A 23,494-nucleotide genomic window follows, 5' to 3' on the forward strand; every position below is an offset into this window, starting at 1 on the left:
TCACACATAGTTCAGTGGGAAAGGTTCCTGGTGTAACACTCATAAAGAAAAGCATGCACAAAGCCACAGGAGAGTATGGAGGAACAATGGCCATGCACAGAATTCAGAGTCTGCAGTCTTGCAACCAGCAGCATTTAAGCAGCCATCTCCACATTATCCCATCAGACGTTTCTCAGTGTATTTGGACTCAGTCAAGGTCAAGCAATGATATGCGCTAACAGTTTTCAACAGCAGCAGTTGTATAACTTCACAGTTAAGAAGCAATTTGTGTTTCTGTAATGATATTGTATTTAAATGCCATGCAGTAGTGCTTACTTGCCTTACAGGGGGAATTTTTTTATAATTAATCAAATTCAGGCAAGTTTAATTATGTGACCTGAATTAGTTATCCAGTTTTAAGTGCTGGAATTACAAGAACAGGTACTGCAGGAGCAAGTTACCACAGAATATGGAGGTCTTTTCATAGTATTGGAAATAAAGATTAGCAGGTTTTATGACAAATTTGCCCTCTAATGTTATAGGAGGCTCTTGATAACTGAGTTCAATGCAGAAACTCAGGAACTGTATTATTAATGTAAAAGTATAAACAGCATTTTCGTGAAGAGATCCAGCAGCCAGGCTTGACATTTCAACCCAAATTTTAAGTGACAAATATTTCAAAAATAATCGAAATTTCTTTAGTTTGTCAATTATTTTTGCCCAGTTTTACAGAGCAGTGATGTTCACCAAGGAAGTCAGAGAGAAGTCTCTTATCAGACTAGACTGATGGGTTTGTTATTGTGTGTATGGAGACATGTAAATTATTTTTCCTGTAGCATATTTGCCAGTTATAGCCACTATATTATCTTTTTTTTATATCTATAGCAGATTCTTTCAACTTCAGATTCTTTCAGCTCTCCATCTTTCAGCCTTTTTTTGTTCTTTTTTTTTTTCCCCTGGTATTTAATTTTGTCCCTTTGACTTTATTCAATCTTATTCAATTCAATCTACATGTAAGTTTAGTATTGTCTTCTGATGATCATGTATTGAAGGTCATCTCTGTGGCCAGTCAAGAGACAATGATAGGTGTTTTGTGGATTTCAGATCTACTATAAATCCTTTCTGAACTGTTACACTATATCCACATCTGGTGGCATACTCACTTTTATTTGCTCATCATGGAGTCTAGAGTTTGATTAATCTTTCTGTACCACTCTATATAGTACTGTGTTGCCTCATTGAAGCACCACGAGGTGTGACTTAAATAACACTTTTACCTAGCTTCAGATGCCACAGCTTTCTTAAAAAGTAAATTAGAGCCTTCAGAGAAATAATAACCACTGGGAAGAAAAGGTGCAACACCACATTTTTTTACTAATTCTTCTTGTATGGAAAACATGGAGACCAAATATTTGTGCCAAAGTGAGTAATAGAAATAAGGAAGATTGCTGTCTAAAATGCCAGAATATATGTATGATTCATTAATCTGTGATACTCAGTTTCAGCCTCATTTGTGGAGTTTACTGACCATAATTAAGTAGTTCTCTGGTTGCTGAGTGAGGAACATCAAGTAGTTGCTAAATGAGAATATAGCATCAAGAATATGGGATTTATAGAGAACATCTTGGCATTCTTGCAGCATTCTAATGTTATGATATTTTTTAATGGAAGTATAGATAACTCTTCTGCTTCTGTTAGCAGGCTAAATTGTAATATTTTTTCTCTGTTTTGGAGAAGTTATTCCTCTTTCAATAACAAGAATGTGGACAGTTTTTAACCAAATCAGAACATTGTTCACAGAATTGCTATGGTGTGACAAGTGCAGCCTTCCAGCTGATGCCACTTGTGTACCATCAGCACAGAAAGGTAAATACGCATTCACTGACCAAGTTAGGATGGTCTCTTTTCACAAGTAATTGCATCATTCCTCACTTTTATGAAGGACTCCCTTGCTGGTAAGTTTTGGGAGGGACAAGTGTCAAGGAGTAGAACCATAATGAAGTACCTGTGATTGAGCAAGGATTACATTGCTCTGTTAATTCTGTTAAAACTTGTCAGTTTGCCACCCAAATAAATGCCTAGACTGCGTAAAACATGGAGCAGAGTGACCTCTAGAAGAAAAATCAATGGCAATTCATATTTCATACGTCTATAATTGCTTGTGAGAGCATGGCAGCAGTTTGTTTATAGAGCAGCTTGTTTTACCAGGGATTGTTTCCTGACTTTTTCATCTTTCTAGTGGTGATGCCTCACATGGACTGTGAATTACAGCTAGACACAGCAATAGACAAGTTTTATTGGTGGTGATTTTTTATTATTGTTTTCACATTACTGTCTTCAGAATTGCTGCAATGTGTTCTGTTCCAGCCAGTGCACTAATCTATAGTTACATGTAAATCGTGTTCACATCTGTTCCTGTGAAAGACTCATGAAGCTGTTTTTTACCTTCTCTTTAGCAGGCAAGGCTCTATCCTCCATGAAGTCATCCATTTGCTAGTATTTTAGCCATCAAACTGATTCCATTGTATGGCCATCATTTTTAAGCAATTTGTCAGAGAAGCAAGGCATTCTCACAGTCTGCTAATTTAAAGATAGAATTTTGAAAATATCTTTTTTCACCCTGCTTTGCTTTGTTTTTGTTTTTTTTTCTTTTTGAGAAGCTGTTGTAAGATTTGTATCCCCACTGAGGACCGAGATGTCATAGGGATAGAGAAAATGCCGCTCACTTTATGGATTACTGTTAGGTCAACAAAACTTTGGCAGCATTGATTAACTTGACAGTGAGTACAGCAGTACATTTATCACTTATGGCTGTGCTGTAGAAAATCTAATAAGAGGCAAACAATTCCCTTTAGAGCAGTAACAGGTTCACTGTGGCTAACGGTGCATGCACTGGAAATTTCTGACTTTAAATTATACCCTTGCTGCTAGTTGGGTCATTGACTCCAAGCTACTGCACTTTCACTACTATGTTCTGTATTATTAATTTGATCAAAGTTGTTTTGGCTTCTATAAATGTGTGCAAGCCATATATTGAAGTTCATATAAACTCATAAGCATTTTTGAAGAAGGGATGCGGGAGGAACATGATCCAAACTACATTATACAGTTGGTTGTTACCACTACAAATGTTTCGGGTCTTACAAGGTAATAAAAGAAAAATTTTGAACTGTCGCTTATAAACCTGCCTCTAATTCACCTATTTAAATAAATCCTAATCCCAAATCTATCTTACATTCAGTAAATTTCATTGATTGTTCAGAGGGACTTTTTCCACATGTGTGAATATGTTTTTTTTTAATTACCAGTAATTACCTTAAAAATTCTATACACATTGATTTACAGATATGTTCTTCCAGTTGCCTTCTTTTTGCAACAATAATGAGAACTGAACTGGTAATGAGAGAATTTTATTTTGCCTTTCCTACGTAAAAGTATTGCTGCTTGACTACAAGTTACTGTTTGGTTATAATCTTATGGTGAAATAGGGTTTTATTCAGTATTTCTTGGTTTTATTTTAATAGAACTTTTCTCAAAGCCTGTGCATTGGAAAATGTCTTTGCATTGCAAATATTTTAAAAATCAAAGTTTTTTGGTTTTGTTTTTTTTTTTTTTTAATTGTACTGATTAGTTTTCTTAAATTAAAGCCCTGCATAAGATACTCTTCTACAGAAGAATATCAAGCTTTTCAGTTCAAATAACCAAATGTATGTAAAGGTCACATACCCAGATAATTGTGTTTCTAGAAATATGCAGGAAAGAAGATTGAAGAGAATTTGGTGTGAAGTGCGGATCAGAATACAGAGTGTGCAGCTTAACTTGTGGCTTTGTGATACAATCTGTAAAATTGCTCTTCAAAGGAGAGAGTAATTTTAAATTTTTTTTAATGTCAGGATATCTGGTACACTAAAATAGAGAGCATTTGTGGGGAGCAGCTGTTATTTCAAGTATTTTATGTTATTTTAGGAAACTGTTTAAATTGGAGGTTTTGTTCTGCAGTATCTGTAAAAATGATGTTGTTTCCTTTGTTGGGAGAGAAGTATTCTACTCGAATCAATTGTCAAGAGGCTTAATGTAATAAGGCAGTTTGTGGTCTGACTAAAAGAAACACTGTGCAGAAGAAATTCCCATAGCAGTTTGTTTTTAACAGAAAAACTGAGTTCACCTGAACCATAAATACATTGAAAACTGAGGCTTAATAAGGTAGAGCAGCTTCAGAAGGAAGAGGGTTTGTTGTCCAATTGTAATGACTACAATTTAACCAAATATCTGTGTAGTGATAGTGGAGCTCTAGCAACACCGTAACAGCTGATTCTTTGCAAGAAAGGATCAAGCAAGTTGACATTAGTAACGTTTGATAGTTAGGGGGAAAACGCAACCAAAATAGTGGCTCCCTTTTTTTTTTTTTTTTTTTTTAATTTCCAGGATAGAAGTTGTGTTGTTCACTCTTTTATTGCGTTTTATGAGACACATTTCCACACTTTCTCTTGGGTTCATACAACAAAGGAGTTACCCTACTGGCTGCCTTACTGAACAGAGACCTGGTATTGATTACCTATCACACTGGCATCAGAACTACTCTTAGGATTCAATTTTTTTGTTGTTTTGCATATTTTATTGATCAAAAGTGGTAAATGAGCATCAAGCGTGCAAGAAGACGATGAATTGTTTACTTGCATAAAATAACCTTTCAATAAGGGAAGATGCATTGCTCACACTTTTGGTGCTGTTCTGCTGCCCGAAGCAGATGGCATTCAGCTGCTATTGATTTGCTCCTATAGTTACAGAGCAGCATGTAACAAGGCATGCTCATTTCTCTGAAAGAGAGGTGAGGTTTTTTTTGCCAGGGTGGCAGGAGTGAAAAAAGGAAGAATGGGGGGTTATGAGGATTGTTTTAGGGTTGTGGGCTTTCTACAAGAAAAACAGGGAAGTCTTGTGTGAACAAAAAGCAGGAGTTCTGTGTTTGCAGAGGAAGGGAATTACTTTGTCCAGTTCTGACAGTTCTGATGACATTAATTCCTGAGGCAGATTGAATTCATGAGCAAGCAAGTACTTAGGATTTTAAAAATAGCCAGAATTTAGCATTTCAGGCTCCACACCACTAGTCTTAACTGCTGTGGTTTTTTGATTTATACATGTTTCGTCCTATCTGTGTAAAGACTGTTGATTCATTAGCAAGACAAAATCATACTGCAATATGTTGGGATTGATTATGCAAACAGGTAATTTAACTGAAGAATACAGAATTTAATAATTTGCTGCTGGATCTCTCCTGTAATGGAGGACATGCCGGCATGACATGAAAGTCAGCTTTCTCTGAAAATGTATGTGGAAGGATATTTAATGCAGAATTTTGGCATGAACAAGATCTCTAATTCTTTGGCAGATTTTAAAAAAATGCATATATGTGATAGAAGAGGATGTCAGCAAATACAGTATAGGCATGTTTGTTCTAAGCCAAAACATTTTAGTTAATTTGTAGTCTTATTCCTGACAGAGTAGTTTAGAGGGTGATGTTGAGGATCAGGATACAGTCCTTGGTCAGTCTCTTTTCACATAGGAATAACCCATCTGTCAAGATCCACAAGTGTTATAGTGTGAGAGCTAAATTCAGACACGTGGTGACAAAACTGGACAAGTGTTTCATATTAAAGCCTTTCTTGCTCACCTGACTGTTCTGCAGTGACTTACTGCAAGAAATGCTTACTGTTGCTTTTGGACAGTCTTGAGCATTTTCCTGTTCTTAGATTATTTAGGAAAATAAAATTATTTACTCCATTATGACTGCTCTACTATCCTCTATTTCTTTTGTATTGTGTTTCTTTTTAATGAAAATAATGACTGAGTAATGACCCCTGGCAAAATATTGTCAAGCAGAGTTAGTTATTAGAGAGCAGAGTTAATTACTTATCAAGAATTTAATTTAAACATGCATATCAGCATCTGTTAAAAATGTACTTCTGTTCTCTCTGACATTGATTTCAGTTTGCTTGTGTAATTTATGAAATTCTGGTTTATGCTTTAATATCCATATATTTAAGTGTCATTACATCTTGACCATTTCTTATGATGTTTCTATAGCATAAGCAGGCAAGACATTGTTTGTATCTTTGACTTTAACCTGTTGGTTCCAATACATAGTAGACATTCCTTATGAGTGTTTTTCAAAGCAAGGAAAACAGATGTTTTTTTAATCAATTGCTAATACTATCAGCACAGCATTTATTGCATTGTTCTAAGTTGATTTGGTCTTGCTCTCTTGTGGGGCAATGGAAATGTTTGAAACATAAGAATGTTTACAAACAGCAGTTAATACAAAGAACATGGATAAGTGTGTGTTTTTAAACAAGGTTTTCTCTTGCTAGGAGAAGGCCCTTTGCTTTCACAAATTTTAACAAATACATTCATATTCTAGTTCTATACCTGTGATATCTATCTGTACTGTTAGGACTGACTCCAGTTTTCTTTTTTTTCTCTATTTCTAAGTTTGTCAGTGGTCACAATATACTTTGTGCTTCTTTGCCATTGTTAGCAATCACCCCTCAAGTGCAGAATCAAGATATCAGAGTAAATTGTTAGTATATTAACTATTCAGATGTAAAAAAACCCAACCAAAAAACTCAGCCCTACACACAGATTTTTTTACCTTTCTTTTGCTAATTAAGGTAAGTAAATGTCTTGCACACAGCATGTATTTTCTTGTTGACTAAAATTTAAGTAAGCTTCAGAATTTTTAAAATAAAGCTTGCCAATTTCATTGTAACTACACTTCCAACATTACGAAACAGCCTGGAGTACTTATTCAACACTGTGTTTTGTGCTGAAAGGGCTACCAACACTCAAAACTAACAAACAAAACCCAAAAAACACCACTATATAAACCTAAATATATTTTGCCAGCTATGTTACTCCTGTTTTACCTCTGCAAAAATGACATCATTGAGTTCATTAACCCCAGGTGAAGTGAATTCCCTGGGCTTTCTACATTCTCTTGTTTGGACTTCGGAGTGGGTACCTGCTGCTTAGTCTAATTAGTTTCAAAGGGAATGTAGAATCATTTCTCAAGAGTTTACCCTGACCCAAAACATCTGACAAGAAAATGTCAGAGATACAAAATAAGAAGTTATTGTAGAGTTGAATAGCATTTTTGTTACAGTGTCTTGTAGAAATGATGCAGATGAGAAAATCCTGCTCAGATGACTTTTAAATTTTGATACAAGATTTGCATGAAATTGTCATTCTTGTGGAAAGCGAGACTTGTTTTCATAGATAAGTTCCTCAGACTTAGCAAACATCTGTCTCTTCCCTTCTGAGCCAAGCCAGCAAAATGAGTTAGAGCTGTGGGAGATTCCTCATGAAGCTAAAAAGAAGTGAAACTGCTATTATAGCCATCAGCAACTCACTCCCCCAATTGCTAATGGCCATTCTAAGGTCTATCATTGTTTTGTTACATTTTTTCCAGTATGCATCAGTCGGAGCAGTGTTCTCCTAACCTATCTTATAACAACTTATTTATCTTTGCAAGGATCTTGCAACAACTTATTTATCTTTGCTGAGTTTGCCTTAAGGCTTTTGGTGGGGGGGGGGGGGGGTGGTGTGGTTTGTCAAAAGATTTTTAGAAGTGAAAGTAGGCTCTGACCTTTCAAGAGCTGCAGTAGGTATTGAAACAGGGTCTCTTTCCTCTGTTGTTATTTATAGTCAGTAACTATCTATCCAGAGTCTCTCTGTTTCAGTAACAGCAGTTCTGTGATATGTTTCCATTCACATGTGTATATGTTTGTTGCCAATAATTCTACTCCTTATTGTTATTACTATCTTCCTGGTACAGGCATATCACTTTAATACCCAGTTCTCTCATGGTACTCTATTGCTATCATCATTATTATTATTATTATTACTATTGCTATTGTTGTTACTGTCATCATCATTATTACTGTAATTTTTTTAGTTCTCTGGTTCTAATGCAGATATAAACAAGATGTTATACACCATTGTTAATCCAGAAATGAATAAGTTTTCTTTGAAGGAATACTGTGCTCCTGCTGATGCATTACTGTTAAAAGCAAATACCTTTCTGTGTATTTTATGATCTCAACTATGGAAATGCTTTGATGAGGATTCGAAAAAAATGGAAAATAGAACTGTATGGTGGGTATTCTGAGTTTAAATCTCACAGTCATGAATGCTGATGGCTTCACAATGGCTGCTCATGTCTTGAACAGACATACTCTTTGCTGGACAGCCAGGCCCAGAGAGTGGAGGCCAGCTCCTGGCCACTCACAAGTGCTGATCCCCAGGGCTCAGTGCTGGGGACAACCCTGTGCAAAGTTTTTATCCATGATCTGGATAGGGGGATCAAGTGCACCCTGTGTCAGTTTGCAGATGACACTAAGTTGTGTAGCAGGGTTGATTGCTGGAAGGCTCTGCAGAGGGATCTGGACAGGCTGGATTGATGGGCTGACGCCAGCTGGATGAGGTTCAATAAAGCCAAGATCCGTGTCCTGCCCTTGAGGTGTTACAGCCCCCTGCAGTGGTACAGGCTAGGGGCAGAGAAGCTGGAAAGCTACACAGCAGAAAAGGACCTGGGTGTGCTGGTTGGCATCAGCTGAACATGAGCCAACTGTGCCCAGTTGGCCAAGAAGGCCAATGGCATCCTGGCCTGTGTCCACAATAGTGTGGCCAGCAGGAGCAGGGCAGGGATTGTTCCCCTGTACTGGGCACTGGTGACACCTTGAATCACAATCACACCTTGAATCCTGCATTCAGATCTGAGCCCCTCAATTCAAGAAGGACATTGAGGCACTGGAGCATGTCCAGAGAAGGGCAATGGAGCTGGTGAAGGGTCTGGAGCACAAGTCCTCTGGGGAACAGCTGAAGGAGCTGGGCAGATTTAGCCCGGAGAAAATTTTTCTCAGGGGGCACCTGATCACTATACAACTACGTGAAAGAAGGTTGTGGCAGAATGGGGGTTGGTCTCCTCACTCAGATAAGAAGTGGCAGGATAAGAGGAAATGGCCTCTACTTAGGCAGGGGAGGTTTAGATCTGATGTGAGGGAAAATTCCTTTAAGGAACAGGTTGTCCAGCATTGGAACGAGTTGTCCAGGGAAGCAGTTGAGTCACCATCCCTGGAGGTATTTATTTAAAAGACATAAACATGGCGCTTAGGAACTTGATTTAGTGATGGATTCAGCAGTGCTGGGTAAGGGTTGGTCTTAAAGACCTTTTCCCACCTAAATAAGTCTACAATTCTAAGAAGGTTGTCACATATTAAGTAGACAGGGATGTACACTAAACCCTGATACTTAGAGGAAGAAGGTTAGGACTTGCAAATTTGAAAAATGTAGAACTGACATTTCCACTTTGAAGTAGATTATGTATTTTTGATAGTATTTAATTACCTGGTCAGGTCTGTTGCAGGGTTTTGCTTCTTTTTCCCATGCAACATTCTCCCTGATGCACAAGGATCAGCATCGAAGGAGGGCAGTACCTGACTGACAGAAAGCAAAAACATATCAATTTTGAAATTTCCCTGGTGTTATATTTTGCAACTACATTTCTTACACTTATCTTTCTTTTTCTTTTTTCTCTATTTGTCTTGGTAATCTTTTTCCTTTGTGTTTTCCAAAATGTAATGTATAGGTAACGGATGTCTCATAAAGCTCTGGTAGTGAACAGCAGAAACTTTGTGAACAGGGAAAATACATGGACCTCTGGTAAAATGAATTGTGCTGTGTGCAGGCAGTTCTTGTGGCTGGTTTGTACCTAGAGTGTTTTATGAGGAAATTCTGGCATTTACCAGTGACTCTGTTGGTCTGGGGGGTTGTGTAAGAGATCTCAGATGCTGTCTGTCTCAGGTGAGCATCCTGGTGCTCCATGGCACTGCCAGTTGGATCTTGCCCTGGGAGAGGGACTGGGTAAGTGAGGCGCCTTGCTTCTCCTGAATGTTCAGCGGGGTTTTTTTTAATGATAGCATATTTGTATTTAGTTCTTTTAAGCTTTTAGAAAACAATACTGCAACCTACTGTGTATGGTAATAGTAAATATGGTTGCTTTTTTATAAGCCTTCTTCCCCTGTCCTCTTGAAAGAACTTTTCCAAGCCTAACTATAGAATTTCTGTATCTTCCTAGATTTTCTGGATCTACTGATTTATATATATATATAGTGAGAGAGGCAGAGAGAGTTATCTAAGGTATTCCTGCACGTTTGTAATCACCACCACTATTCACATTGTCTTTATTACTTGTTAATTTTTCACGTCCCCAGTGGTCGCTTACTTCTGAAAAATACTTCAATTTATACATTTTGAAATCAGCATCTAATTTTGTGTCTGTCATTAGTGGATATGTTTACTCTTTGTATCACTTTTTCCTGTCACTTATTTTTAAAAGCTTTTCTTGTTCCTGCTAAGTTTTTATAACGTCATTAACTTGGCCTGTCCTTTTTTTTCCCTTTCTGTCTGTTTCTTTTCCTTTTGCTCTGTTGATTTCTTCATTTCTCATCCAGTTTTGTCTTAACCTCCAATCCTTTGAGCAGTGTCTCAGGAAATTGTATTGACCGCTTCCTTTCATTTGTATTTTTCAAAGGAACCATTCTTGCACTTTGTTTCTAATCTTTCAAGGACTAGTCTCCTCTTTTACTGAAGAGAAGTTCACAGTTTGCTCCCACTAAATTATGTTCCCAGTTTTCTGGAAAAAAAAATTCAATATTTTATTTTCACATGAAATGGGTTATATTTGTAGGCTTAACCACAAGTCTGCACTTAGTAGTTAAATATTAGTTGGAACTGTAACTGTGTTTTCAGCTACCTTTCTATCTAAAGTGCTCTCATCTTTTGACCTATTTTTAAACAAAAATCAGTAAGCTGCCTTGGGAGTGTAAGTTATAGACACTGTCATGAATTTCTGCATACATATTTCCACTGACGATCTAGTAGTCTTTTAAACTATTGGGCTTCCCTTTCATCTAATTTATCCTTTGCATAGTTTGAGATTACTGTGATAGATGGATTTGTAACTCATGAGATACGAGGGGAGTTTTAAGCTCACAGGAAGTATCCTCCAGTCTTGAGGTTCAGAGGTGCAATTCCCCTCTGTCCTTCTTTTTTTAAACTCTTGTGACTTTACATTATATTTCAGATACTTCAGCTGGAACTTCTAGATCTTCATTGGATGTATTTTGTCTTATAATCCCTATAGTCAGTATTTTTTCCCTTTCAAAGCTCCACTGCATGGATGTCACTCTTACTGTTGACTTCCCTTTGATACACAGTGTGGGAGTGTTAATTAGCTCATGGTTAGTATGGAACCTCACCTCTGTGTTGTTGTACATGTATTGCATGTTTCTTGAAACTTTATACAGGTTTTAAAGCACGTTTGATAACCTTGTTCTGTTCTTACATATGTGAATACTTGTGGTAGTAATGAAAAGTGGAAATTCTTTTTAGAATTAATCCCAGTTAATAACGTCTAACAAGCCTCACTGAACAAGGGAGTGAGTTTCTTCACAGTTCTTCACAATGGATATTATTATTGTATTGCTATTACTTTAAAAAAGAAAAGCTTAATCATTCAAGTCTGGTTCCTTTGTCTACTTGGTTTTTAGCTAATGTGTTCTTTTGATAACCTTTTTACCATTTCATGGGACTGTGTAAAGCAGTTCAGGAAAAGCAGGTTAATAGAAGAATATAGACTCTAAAATGTTCTAAAAGATGTGGATTTTGGTCCCAGTGGAGACTGACACTCCAGCCTACTTACTGTAGCTGGAATGTATTGATTTTCTTTTCCCCCGTTTTAGCTGCACCACTGAATTAGGTATTGTGAAGCATCTTTCCCTGTGAAGAGAGGAAAAACTGTCATGAACTTTTTCACCCTAACAGTACAGCCTTTCAAACTAAACCCGACTGAATAGAAAAGTCTGTAAAAACCCTGTAACTCAGCTCCCACTCTCTTTTTTCCCTTTCCCACAGTTCTTCCAGCAACCTCAAGAAAGTGTGATAGATGACTGTAAGAAATTGATTTTAAAATATTTCTTTATTAAAACCAGCAATAATAATAATAATAATAATAATAATAATAATAATAATAATAATAATAATAATAATAATAATAATAGTAGAAAATTCTGCATATCTGTGGCATGATCTCTGAAGGTTAGCAAAGTGGTCTTGTTCAGGTTTTCAGCGAGATGTTCAGTTACTGTTATAATTGGCTGATGAGTAGGTTTGGGCCTAACTAGAATGCCAGTGTTCGATTTCACAGTGTCCTCTGTGAAGATATGTCACCATTTACCCTGGCTTTAGTGACAATTTTCTAAAAAGGAAACTCATGGGAAATCATTATGCTGTTTATATGTCTCCCTTGTTGGAGAGCATTATCCTGTGATATTTTAGCACTGTTTTCCACTGCATGATGGCATCTAGCTAAGGTTAAGGCAGAACAAGTCCCTTTGCAATTTTGTGACTGTATTTTACTTACTGAAGGAGAAAAGATAACCAACAATTAAGTATTTGAGATGTCACTGAAAGAACATGTGCAACTAATCAATGACATCCTTAGGGAACATGATTTTATGAAACTGATAAGGTAGAAAAATCTGGGATTTTATGATTTGTCTTACATAATAATAATTGCACCCTTCCAATGAAAAAGACGTTTCTACTGATGTAAACATCAGACTTTCCCTTGTGTTGTGTTGTGTTGTGGGTTTTTCTCCTGAAGCACAGAGTAGTTCATTAAAGTGTGACAGTAAGAGATAAATACCCTTTACAATTTTCTAAGAAAATATGGCACTTTTAGTTCAGCTGAAATCAATGACTTGAAAAATGTCTTTCTGGAGTCACTTCCCAAATCACTTGCTAGAGGTTGTATTATGTTTAGTTTTGGGGGAAGAGGGAGTTTTATTTCGTTTAGGAAGGAAATACACATCGTGGGGATTTTTTCTTAAATTAGCTTACTTAGCACTCTGGGGCCCATATTTGAAATTCATTGCTATGATCTGGATAGAATTTGGATGCAACAAAAATTCACATTACAAAGAACTAAGTGTGAGTTTTTATTTCTTTGAAAATATTTATCTTTCAGTTTCTGACGGCAGAGCAAACAAGATAGCTAGTCATGCCTACAAGCCAGTATCATATATTCACTTGAACAAATGCTGCAGTTGAGCATATTACATCACAAATTATAGGTAATGGTTGAGAAACTTTACCTGCTGGTTCCTTTTCTGCACACCTATCATGTAAAGATCGTCAGGTTTGCAAAAATATGGATTTCTTTCGGGATATCAGACAGAAGTAAAAACCCTCTTGTGTTATGGGTTGTTCCAGGTAACTTAAGCCAATTATAATAACATTTCTGATTTAAGAGTTATTTGTTTTAACTGAAATAGGAAGCTGAGAATGCTTCAGGTTTTTTTTCCTATATGCACTCGCCTAATCCATTGTGGCTGGTTGGTGCTTCTAGAGGTTTTATTTTGGTATTGGTTGGTTCGGTCGATTTGGGGTTTGTGTGGTTTTTTGTTGGCTTTTCTTTGGTTTAGTTTAGTTTTGTTGTTGTTGTTGTTGTTATCAGGCTTTTTTTTTCTCCTTTCCTTTGGTTTCTACTGTGTATTTTAAATGGCAAGATTATGTCCTTGCCTCTTGTTGAATCAAAGCCAATAAAGTCAAGCCAGAAGATAATTTGCCACCTATTAGTATAATTAACTTGTAAACTTCATATTTTTATTTTTAATGCTTAAAAGTCCATGTCACGTTATATTACATCACTTGCAAAATCCTCCTTTGGTCAATGCAGTCATTCCTTCCTTTATAAAATTCTGGAAATGACAATATTCCCAGTCAGCAGAGGTGGTGTACAAATACAATGCAGTGCAAAATTGCCGTTGCTTCTCTTCAGATTCTACATTTTCAAGTTTAGTGATCACTCAAGCAGAGTTATTGACCACTAACAAACTGTATGGCTTAACAGATTAAAATGGATACTATTTGCTTACGTTTTTTTGTGAAAGGTATGTGGTCAGGCCAAGATTAGCAGAGCTTGGGTTGACTTGATACATGTTGTGGGGGAAAAAAAAAAAACCAAACCAAAATAGAATGAGATATTCTCAAGTGAGTGGAAGTAGAAGCAAATAAGCTTGTAAGACCTGTCAGTAGTTTTCCTTAATAAAATGGTATATCCTTCTGTTCTTCCCTGCTCCATTCAGCAGCTTCAGCAGGCAGCTCAGCTTTTAGAAAAAGCTGTCAAGAGTTTAGGTATGAAGTTGCACATAAGTACTGGATGCCCTTAAACATCTTTCTACAACTTTTTGCGGTTCCTCATCGCATATAATTAGCAAGATGGTTTTATTTGAGCCAGCCATACACATTTCTATGCAATTCACACACTCTCTGAATATGCATCTACCTCCACACCTTCTTTTGTGCATAACGTGAATGCAGAACGGGATAAATTTTTCAGCAGCAGACTGCTGATTTTGCAGAATGCAAACAGAGTGGCATTTTTAATGCAGCATCTTCATATAAAGGTGAACTGAAAGGCTTAACACTTACCAACATCTTAGACTTCCTTGTTTGTTATATCCCTTAAAATCTAGAACAGAAAAATTTAAAAGCTGCATTTTTTGCTGAACTTTTATTCAAACATTTTAGTGATGGCCTCAGCTGTTACGAAAGTATAGCCTCTGAATTCAGACTTGTAAATGTAAAATAAAAAAATATCCAGTTCTCAAATAGTTCTGGTTTTAAATGCTTTTAAGTCCATTACGTCTTATGTAATTTTACTATTGAGCAGGTTTTCCTTACACAAATAACCAAACCATTTGCTATAAAACCTGCTATAAAATCTAGATGACTTCTAGATGTCTCTTCCAACCCTTCTTTTTTTTTATGGTCCTGCTATCCTCTATATACCAGTGTCTCCCTTGTGATATTGTAATGTAAAAGAATACACATGCAGGAGTAAGTTACCTTCTGAATGTAAGAGTAATGTGTCTTTCCAGACTTGTTTCTTCTCTATATTTATTTCTTTTATCATGGGGTGGGAAAGTGAGCAGGATGAACATGGAAAGCTTTGCTTCTAGGAGTTAATTTAATTTTAAATCCAGCAAAGTTTCTTCCATACATACATTCACTTCAGGTCAGGCCTTTGTGAAGGAAATCTCTTTAAGAAAGCTTATGGCTTAATTTTTCTTGTGAAGTACACGTTTTCAGAATGCATGTCAGTATGAACAGTAAAGAGATAGGGGCTTTATCTTTCAGGTGAGACGGTTGAATTTATGAACTGTTTTTCTTTGCCTTGTGAAAACTATAGATCATCTCATCTAGGGAAAAAACAGAGGAAGTAGCCTGGGCATTATGTGGCTGTTGTATCATGGTTGTGGAAGAATGTGGCAAGTCTGGCCAGCAGCTGCGTGGTCAGAGCTTTGTCAGAGCCGTAGGGCAGATACATGGAGTGTATTGTAAGCTGACCTGTCAAGCCAAGCAGGGAGTTTCCCTTGTTGTCATTTACCAAGACGTGCATTAATAAAACTGCACAAAGTGAAGATTTCTTCTGCTCACAAGCCAGATGGTAGTCTTCTGTGAGGTGAACATGAAAGCACTAAGCTGAGGCTGTTTTATATTTTAAATAAAGAACTTTATTCACAAATGAGCATGCCAGTAACTTAGTTCCAGAATCTGACATCTCTGCTTGAGAGGAATATAGGTTGGCACCACTGATGGCAGGTGAAAAAGAATGTAGTAGCATAAGCTGATTCATCGAGAACTGTGGTTTTCCTATCAAAATTAGGCATTCCAAAATTGGTGTAAAAATGGAGGACTGAAAAGTATTGCAAGAGAGAAATTTTGTTTTAGTAGCTTGAATGGAACTGTACAATATCTAAAATATTTTTTTAAACTTCGGTTTCTGTTGTGCCTTTTTTTTACAGACAGTCATTTTAGAAAATGAAGAGCTCCCTAAGATATTTCTCGATTTTCTGAATGTTCGTCATGTACCTACCTTGCCAAAAGCAGAAAGCTGTGGGTAAGCTCTCCTTTACTGAAAAATATATGGAGGCCAAAAGGCCCATATCCACTCAGTGCTGATGCAATTCCATTGACTTAAAATGGTCTTGCTGCCAACTTTAACACTGTAAAATAAATGGGCATTAGGTTCATGTTAAGTATGTTTATATATCCCCAAAAGGTCGTAAAATAAATCCAGCATGTTCACGACAGAAGGGAAGTTTAATGTAATATTCTTGGAAAGCAAAGGAGAGCTTAGATGAGAAAAATATGACTTTCTTGTAGATCATGAAGTATCTACTGACATGTAAGATATTCATAAGCACTTACTAAAATTGCATAGAAAGCCTTTGCATGTGTTTTATGATCATTGTATCTGCATAAAATAGTGCATCATTCCATGATAATTTCATGATCTCACTCTGTGTATTCAAAAGTGAGGTTCTTTCACCTTTCTGATGACATTACCCCAGTGACCCGATTGCCCATCCCTGGGAGGTGTTCCTAGCCAGTGGCAGAAGGGAATCTTGGGACGATGAGTTTAAGGGCTACAGAAATACCCAAACCAGTATAACTGGAAGCTCTGTTACCATCTGCAGCTGTGAGCTTTGTAGGCAGAATTTCTTTTGCTATGTAAGATGATGTGGTTGATAGTTCAGAAGCATTACCATTCTGCTCCCCAGAAAGCCACGCGGCCCTTTTCCACTTTGGGGCAGGCTGTTTGGATCCATAGTAGTGAAAAGGCAAATTTACCTGAAGATGATTTTGAGGCCCTTTTATCCTTGGAGGTCTCTATGGCACGGGGCAGTGTCCAGAGTGACTCAGAAGCTATCAGGCTTGTAGTTTTCACTTGCAGTTAATGACATCAGCCAGTATCCTCAGTGGAACTACACCTCAGCACTTCACAGATAGATTGATGGAAATTCATCTCTTACAGTAAAATGGATGCTGTCATTTTCAAATAGTGGTAGTTATAAAATGATACAATCTCCCATGTATATTTTCTTATGTGGCATTATGTGGCCACTGACCAGCAAATTGCTCCCTTTGGTGATTCTTAAAGGATTTGGGGGTCTTAATTGTAAAATTAATTTTGTTGTAACCAAAGCTTCCTGTCACTTTACTTGCAGCTCTTTTGATGAAACAGAATCTGAAGAATCAAGGTGAGCTTGATTTCTACTCTTTATAGGGCACCTGATTAATAAACTACTTTAATTATTGCCATTTACTTTATTTGTTCCTTGCAGTTAACAAATTAGAAGTAGTTTAGCATTAAAATTGTATTGGTTTAATATTACCATCAGCTGCGCTATATCTATCCATTTTTAGTGTGGCTTGAACATCCTTATGCTAGTGTTGAGAAATTCTTTACAAAACTGACAGAACAGTGCCAGCTCTCAAATATATCTGGGAATGTATTTTTTGTAGCAAGATTTAGCAGAAGGAATTAGAGATCTGGGTTCTTCCCCATGCATTTGATAGAGCTTCATCTGCATCTGGTGGCACTACTTGGAATGTATATGCACAGAGCAGAGTGGAGAGGGCTGGGGGAGGCTGTCTGTGCTATGGCTAAGGGTGAGAGTCAGGCCTGGGGGGCTTCCAAGGGCTTCTCTCCACAAGTGATGGATACAGCAACTGCTTTGGGGGCTGTAAGAACACGGTGGCATTTTGAGTCAGCTTGGTGGCCTGGAGAGCCTATGGAGCCGGGCTGTAGGTAGTATTGTAGCCTGCATGACACCACGCGCCAGGGAGCAGAGCAGCATCAGGAAGTCTCAGAGCTGCAAGCCAGTCCTCCTGGATGCAGCCCCTTTACTCCAGCTTGACATTGAGGGTATCAGTGTATGGCTGAGGAGCAGCAAGCTTTGCTTCCCGGAGATGGAGCCTGCCCTTCTGGGCAGCGCTGGTGCGTGGAACCGCACTGCATGACTCCCGGCAGCTCAACCACCTCACTTTATCAAAGCTAGTTTGTAGAACAGTCTGTTTGCTGTCCCTTGATACTGACATCCCTGTTCTTGACCTTTCCAGCAAACTGTCCCACCAGCCTGTGCTGCTGTTCCTAAGGGATCCATATGTCTTGCCTAAAGCCAACGGTAATCAAACCTGTCATCTGCTAACAGCACTTCACTGATCTGACCCTGCACTGCATAAACCACATTATTATTATTAATACTGGCCAAGTCAAATGACACTGGTCCAAAATCTAATAACCTGCCAATAAAACGATAGTTCTTGTGTAAGAAACCATTAAAACACTAAGTGGGGTGGGTGATTTATAAAAAGGTGGAATTTTCCCCCCAGTTGTTCTCTCAGACAAACCTACTGAGAATTCAAATTAAAAGAAGAACACTGCTTTTCTTTTCTTGTTGTTGACCCTTTGGCTGTTTTGCCTGAAGGTCTTGAACTTGGAGGCCCAGTCCTTTGTAAGTGCTTTTTCCCTAAGCAACAGCTGCAAGCGTGTTTGTATTTCCATTTCTATTTATTTATAGTAATCCATTCCATGGATTATTATTTCTTATCATTTATAATCTCTGGAGCTCTTTATGGGGGAAAAAAGTGTACTTAAAGTGATATATTTCACAAGACATTTACATTAGACTTACGTGATTCAAAGGAGCATTGGAAATTGTTATGAACTCTTTTTTTAATCAGAGAATTTACCCTGTCTCAAATTCAATGCGTGCAGGGAAAAAAAGTACCACTTTCAGAGTGGGTTCCTCTTAGCTTTGTCATTTTACTTGTTTGAACGTGTTGTTTCTAATAAATATTTTATTTTAAAAATATGCTTTCAAAAGAGAATTTTCTCCCTGAGCTGCACATTTTTTTTAATATGGCATTGTGTTTCATTTTGCTATATACTGTGTAGAAATATCACACTGCCTTAAAATGAATTAAATTTTTAAGAATAAATTTAGGAAATAACAACTTTTTTGCTTTCCCTAGACAATGGAGTGTACTTCCTTGATATTTTCTCAAGATGATATTTTCTCTAAATCCTTGAGGGGAGGGCATAAGGAAGACAAAGCCAATCTCTTTTCTGTGTTGCCCAGCGACAGGACTAGAACATAAGGAGTATTTTCCCAAGCCCAGACACAGGCTGTCCAGAGTTGTGCTGGATCTCCACTTTTGGAGACACTCAGAAGCTGCTTGGCCATGGTCCTGGGCAAGTGTCTGCAGGTGCCTCTTCTTGATCAGGGATTTGGACCAGATCACCTCCAGTCATCTCCCAGCTGCAGTGGTTCTGCTGTTTTTTCAAGCTGTTTACCAAAACCATAGGGATGACCTCATATACTTGGAGAGGGTTAAGCAGTCTCTCTTGCAGGCAGCGACCATGCTAGCTAGTAGCAGGGCCAAACACTATTGACCCTATGAAGTCTCACTGAACTCCAATATGTAACTAGAGTGAAACTCAGACAACAGAGGTCCAGTGTGATTCAGGTCCACATCAGAAGACACATTACAAGGTTGTTTAGCTTTTACTTTGACTTAGCACTAGTCTAATTTCACAGACTGAATGTTCATTTGAGGCTGAAGTGCAGATCACAAAATCAATGAACCAAAGCACGGTAAGGGGAGGGGGTCGCTGCACAGGGTCACATCTGACCCAAGTGACAACAGTAATGAAGAATCACCCACAGAGAAACCTCTGTTTAAAATTTGGTCCAGATGCTGCCTATACTAACTCTTCGAGTGAGCCACATTGCATGTCTTAATCTTAGTGTTTAATGCTCCTCCTAATTGTATACTTGATTCCTCAAGAGCCTGGTATAAATTATGAACATCATGTAACTCCATAGCATTCTGAAGAGAGAAAATGGATTTCATATACAGTTATCCCAAAAAACTGAGATGGTGCTTAGTATTTCCAGCCCACATGTAACATTTTGCTCTAAAACTTCAAGATTCTGCAGTTCTGTGATGGTATTTATCTCCCTTCCATGATGTGTACTCTGAGTAAGGCTACTTTTTGTGAAATCATTAGGAACTTTACAATGAATTTTGTAACTGTTCTTTGAAGTAATGCAAAAAAGCATTAAGATAAAGCCCTCTTCTAATGAGTAACATATTTAAATATTGAGGAAGCCTCATTAATGACATATGATATAAAGGACATTTCAGATTCTTGCCAAGGCATTTTCTGACCTTGATCCACAGTATTTAGAATTTTATATGGCAGTTGAATATTCTTTGTATTTGAAAGCCCTAAAACATCAAATTCACTGCAAGTCATTCTTTAACTAAATGAATTAAAACACAAATTAGAATGTGAGTTGTGGTTTAAAAAAGGAAGAAGAAAACCAAGTCCTGAGTCTAGAGCCTCTACTAGTTGACTCAAGTCTAGTTGGAAAGAAACAAAGTTTTTACAAAACTACTATTGCCTTTAATTCTTCTTCTTTGTTTTTAGTTTGCAGCACAGAGAAAACATAGATGAGCTTTCTAAAATTTTCCCTCTCAGATTAGTTCTTACTTTGATAGACTCTGATTCCTTTGTAAAAACAGCCAAGGTTGTTCAACCTAGGACCAAAAGTAAGTGTCCGTTAACAAATAACTATTTATTATATGTTGTCTTTGAAGAAGGTGAATTTCAATCAGAAGTCTTTCCTGGATACAGAAATGCCTGTGTTAACATATTTCAATAAGTACAAAATAGGGTGAGTTTTAAACAAAATAAAAAACTATTTCTGGAATATAATCCTCAAAGAACATTTTTACCCTGCAAGTCATGGCATTGTGACTTGTCATCATAAAATACAATCTTGCCATTACTCTAGTGACTGGGCTTTAAGCACTGTTGAATTGCAAGACAGTTTTTCCAGGAATAAGATGCACAGTTACGAACCTCACTGATTTTCAGATTCCCTTTTTCAAGATGTGTTTAACAGTCTGAGGGCCCAAGTGTACATTACTTTTTGTGTAAGGGTACAGGGAGAAAGAAAAAATTAATATTCTCAAAAAAAATAAAGGAAAAACCTAATGTGCTTCAAACTGGAGATGATACTTTGGAAGCTAAAAAAGTGGGATCTTAGATTTACTGTCAATTGTTTGAAAATTGTTCTGATGGTTCTTTAAGCCATGCAGGGGTCACAGATCTGCAAGACTGTGCTTTGTTGTGTTTATACTTAGGTTATATATATACTTTAGTTGCATTTAACCTAAATTGATATGCTTGATTTTTTAAGCAGAAAAGGCTCACATTAAATCTAATGTTGTGAGGATGCATAATTTTGAAAATTAATCCTTATTTTCCTATATATACTGTATGTTATAGCAGAACCAATAAAAACTGGTTTCTGGAACTGTATCATTTAATCTATAAGGAAAGCATCAGATCACCTTTACAAGTGTATTTTGGTAACATTAATGACAGCTGCATAGGGTTATTCTGCCAGGGTAATTTGGGACAGATGATTTTACAGGATTTGAGGAAACACTAAAGGATTCAAAATATCAGCAAGTCATTTATAATTATGACTCACTATGAGAAGCTGGGTAGAATTATGCATATCTTGTTTACAGGGGAGGTTACCATTCATAAAAACATCCTAAAGTATCTATGTTCATAACATCTGTAATATTCTGATATCACTTTATTAATAACAAAGAAATAACACATTTAAGACAATAAGGATTGCTTTTATAGGGTCCAAATCTACCTTTGCTCAGTATTTTTAATTCCAAAATTATTTATGTGAAAGAGTTAGGGGCAAACCCTAATTCCCACCCACATTAGATGATCTAATTCATCACGTACTAATGATTTTTATAAAAGTTGCATCTTCCCTTTGTGAATACCTGTAGGCTGATAGTTGAAGCTTTGTTTCATGTGGAAAGTTCCACATCAGGAACCGTCTACTCTTAGCAGGAAATCCATTTCTAGTATGCTAACAATTTTAAGGTTGTAAGATGTGATCAGAAATTCTTAGTTTTACTGTCTGGTGATTTAAATAGACCCTTCATTAAAACCTCAGATATTGGTGCATTTCAAAAATCTTTTTAATGCGACAGTGTATATCCATGTACATGGATCTATTATTGTGTTCTATCAGGCAATTCTTTCATGCCAAATGGAACGTGAAAATTAACTGGCAGTTTCCTCTGCATCCGTGACAACAAAGTAGTGGGAATTTTTTCCTTCAAGTACTGTAAGATGACATTTTGTAACGTGACATTTTATGTTGATTGGACAACCTGAAAATTTCTTCCCTCAAATAATCATTTTTGTACAGGCATCCTCAAGTCTTCTCAGTCTAAACATCGCTGTAAACCACAATACAAAAAACAGCTTTGAAGTATTCCCAGTAGTAATCTAAAAATTTCTTCAAGTATATTGAGATTTTGTTAGAAACTGAATTGCAAGTGTAATCCATCTTCCTTGTGAGAAAAGATTCAGATAAAGAGCGGGAGCCTAGCAGCCTTAAGTATTAGAACATCCCTTTAAATCAATAAGCTACAAATCTGGCAGCGCATTCATGCAATGCCCACTGCTACCCTAAAGTGGCTTTAGTGCTGAAACAGCATTACTAATAGCACATCCTCAACATGGATAAACAGTTGAGTGATGCAGTAACCCAAAGCAAATAAGGCCTTACCTAGTTAAGTTTCACAAAAACATTTATATTGTACTGACATGGATAAGAAAGTAAGTTTCTTTCTTTTTTTTCTCTTTTTTTTCAGATGACTTTCCAAATGTAGTTATAGATGGCATTCTACATGGAATATTTTATCCTCACTTACTGCCCAGGTAGAAGTAATACGAGGCAAGAAGAAGCTGAAGTCATGGTTAATAGAATTAACAGGAATAAAATTCTGTGATGTGAAAATTATGCTCAGAAGCAAGAGGCACAACCTGAGATTAAGTTCAAGCATTATGACTTTTTAAATAAAATCACTGTCATTACAGTTGCTGCTTTTAAAAAAGATACGGAAACAACAGTATTGAAGTTATTTATACTTTCTATATATTGACATGCTCTGTTTAACACTAAATGTTCTAAGTCATACACTGAATTATGCTAACCTTTGAAGAGAAAAATTTTACTAATTATTTCTATAATTTCTCTTAAAGCAAACACTAAACCATTTTGCACCAGGATTTTTCCCAGCACATTACCCATTGCTGGCACTGGATGGATTAGAAGTGCTGAAGAGAGTGTGTGCAGAATCGGAAACATGCTTTCACATTCTGAAATACACAGCACTCTCTGAGGAAATTTTCTAGATTTCAGTTTAAATTATTTGACTTACCAGGAGCTTCTCTATGGCTTTTGCACATCTCCATTCAGTTATGACACCTAACTTGTGTGTTTGTTTACTTTCCACACCAACTTGCTGACTGTTTTGCATATATTAACATTTTATAAGTCACAGAACATACAACTCTGTGGTAAACTAAAGCAAGAATATTATTAAGATTATGATCAAACTAAAACTGATACATATATATGTATGTTCAGATTTAACTGGAAATTTGTATGTGTGCTGCTGGACATTATAAAATAAATTACTAGACATGAATGTA

General features: G+C 36.9%; 1 protein-coding gene across 1 annotated transcript in view; it reads left to right on the forward strand.

The window, feature by feature from the left end:
* Nucleotides 1-23,494, forward strand: part of SNX24 (sorting nexin 24) — an 88,703-nt gene extending 65,209 nt beyond the window's left edge. Inside the window, exons 4-7 of the mRNA XM_059492068.1 lie at nucleotides 15,903-15,997; nucleotides 17,109-17,141; nucleotides 18,004-18,068; nucleotides 22,651-23,494. Coding sequence (XP_059348051.1) covers nucleotides 15,903-15,997; nucleotides 17,109-17,141; nucleotides 18,004-18,068; nucleotides 22,651-22,721 — 264 coding nt within the window. The 3' untranslated portion in view covers nucleotides 22,722-23,494. The remainder of the gene's footprint in view (nucleotides 1-15,902; nucleotides 15,998-17,108; nucleotides 17,142-18,003; nucleotides 18,069-22,650) is intronic.

Source organism: Ammospiza nelsoni, chromosome Z, assembly GCF_027579445.1.
Source record: "Ammospiza nelsoni isolate bAmmNel1 chromosome Z, bAmmNel1.pri, whole genome shotgun sequence".
In the NCBI taxonomy this organism is placed as follows: domain Eukaryota; kingdom Metazoa; phylum Chordata; class Aves; order Passeriformes; family Passerellidae; genus Ammospiza; species Ammospiza nelsoni.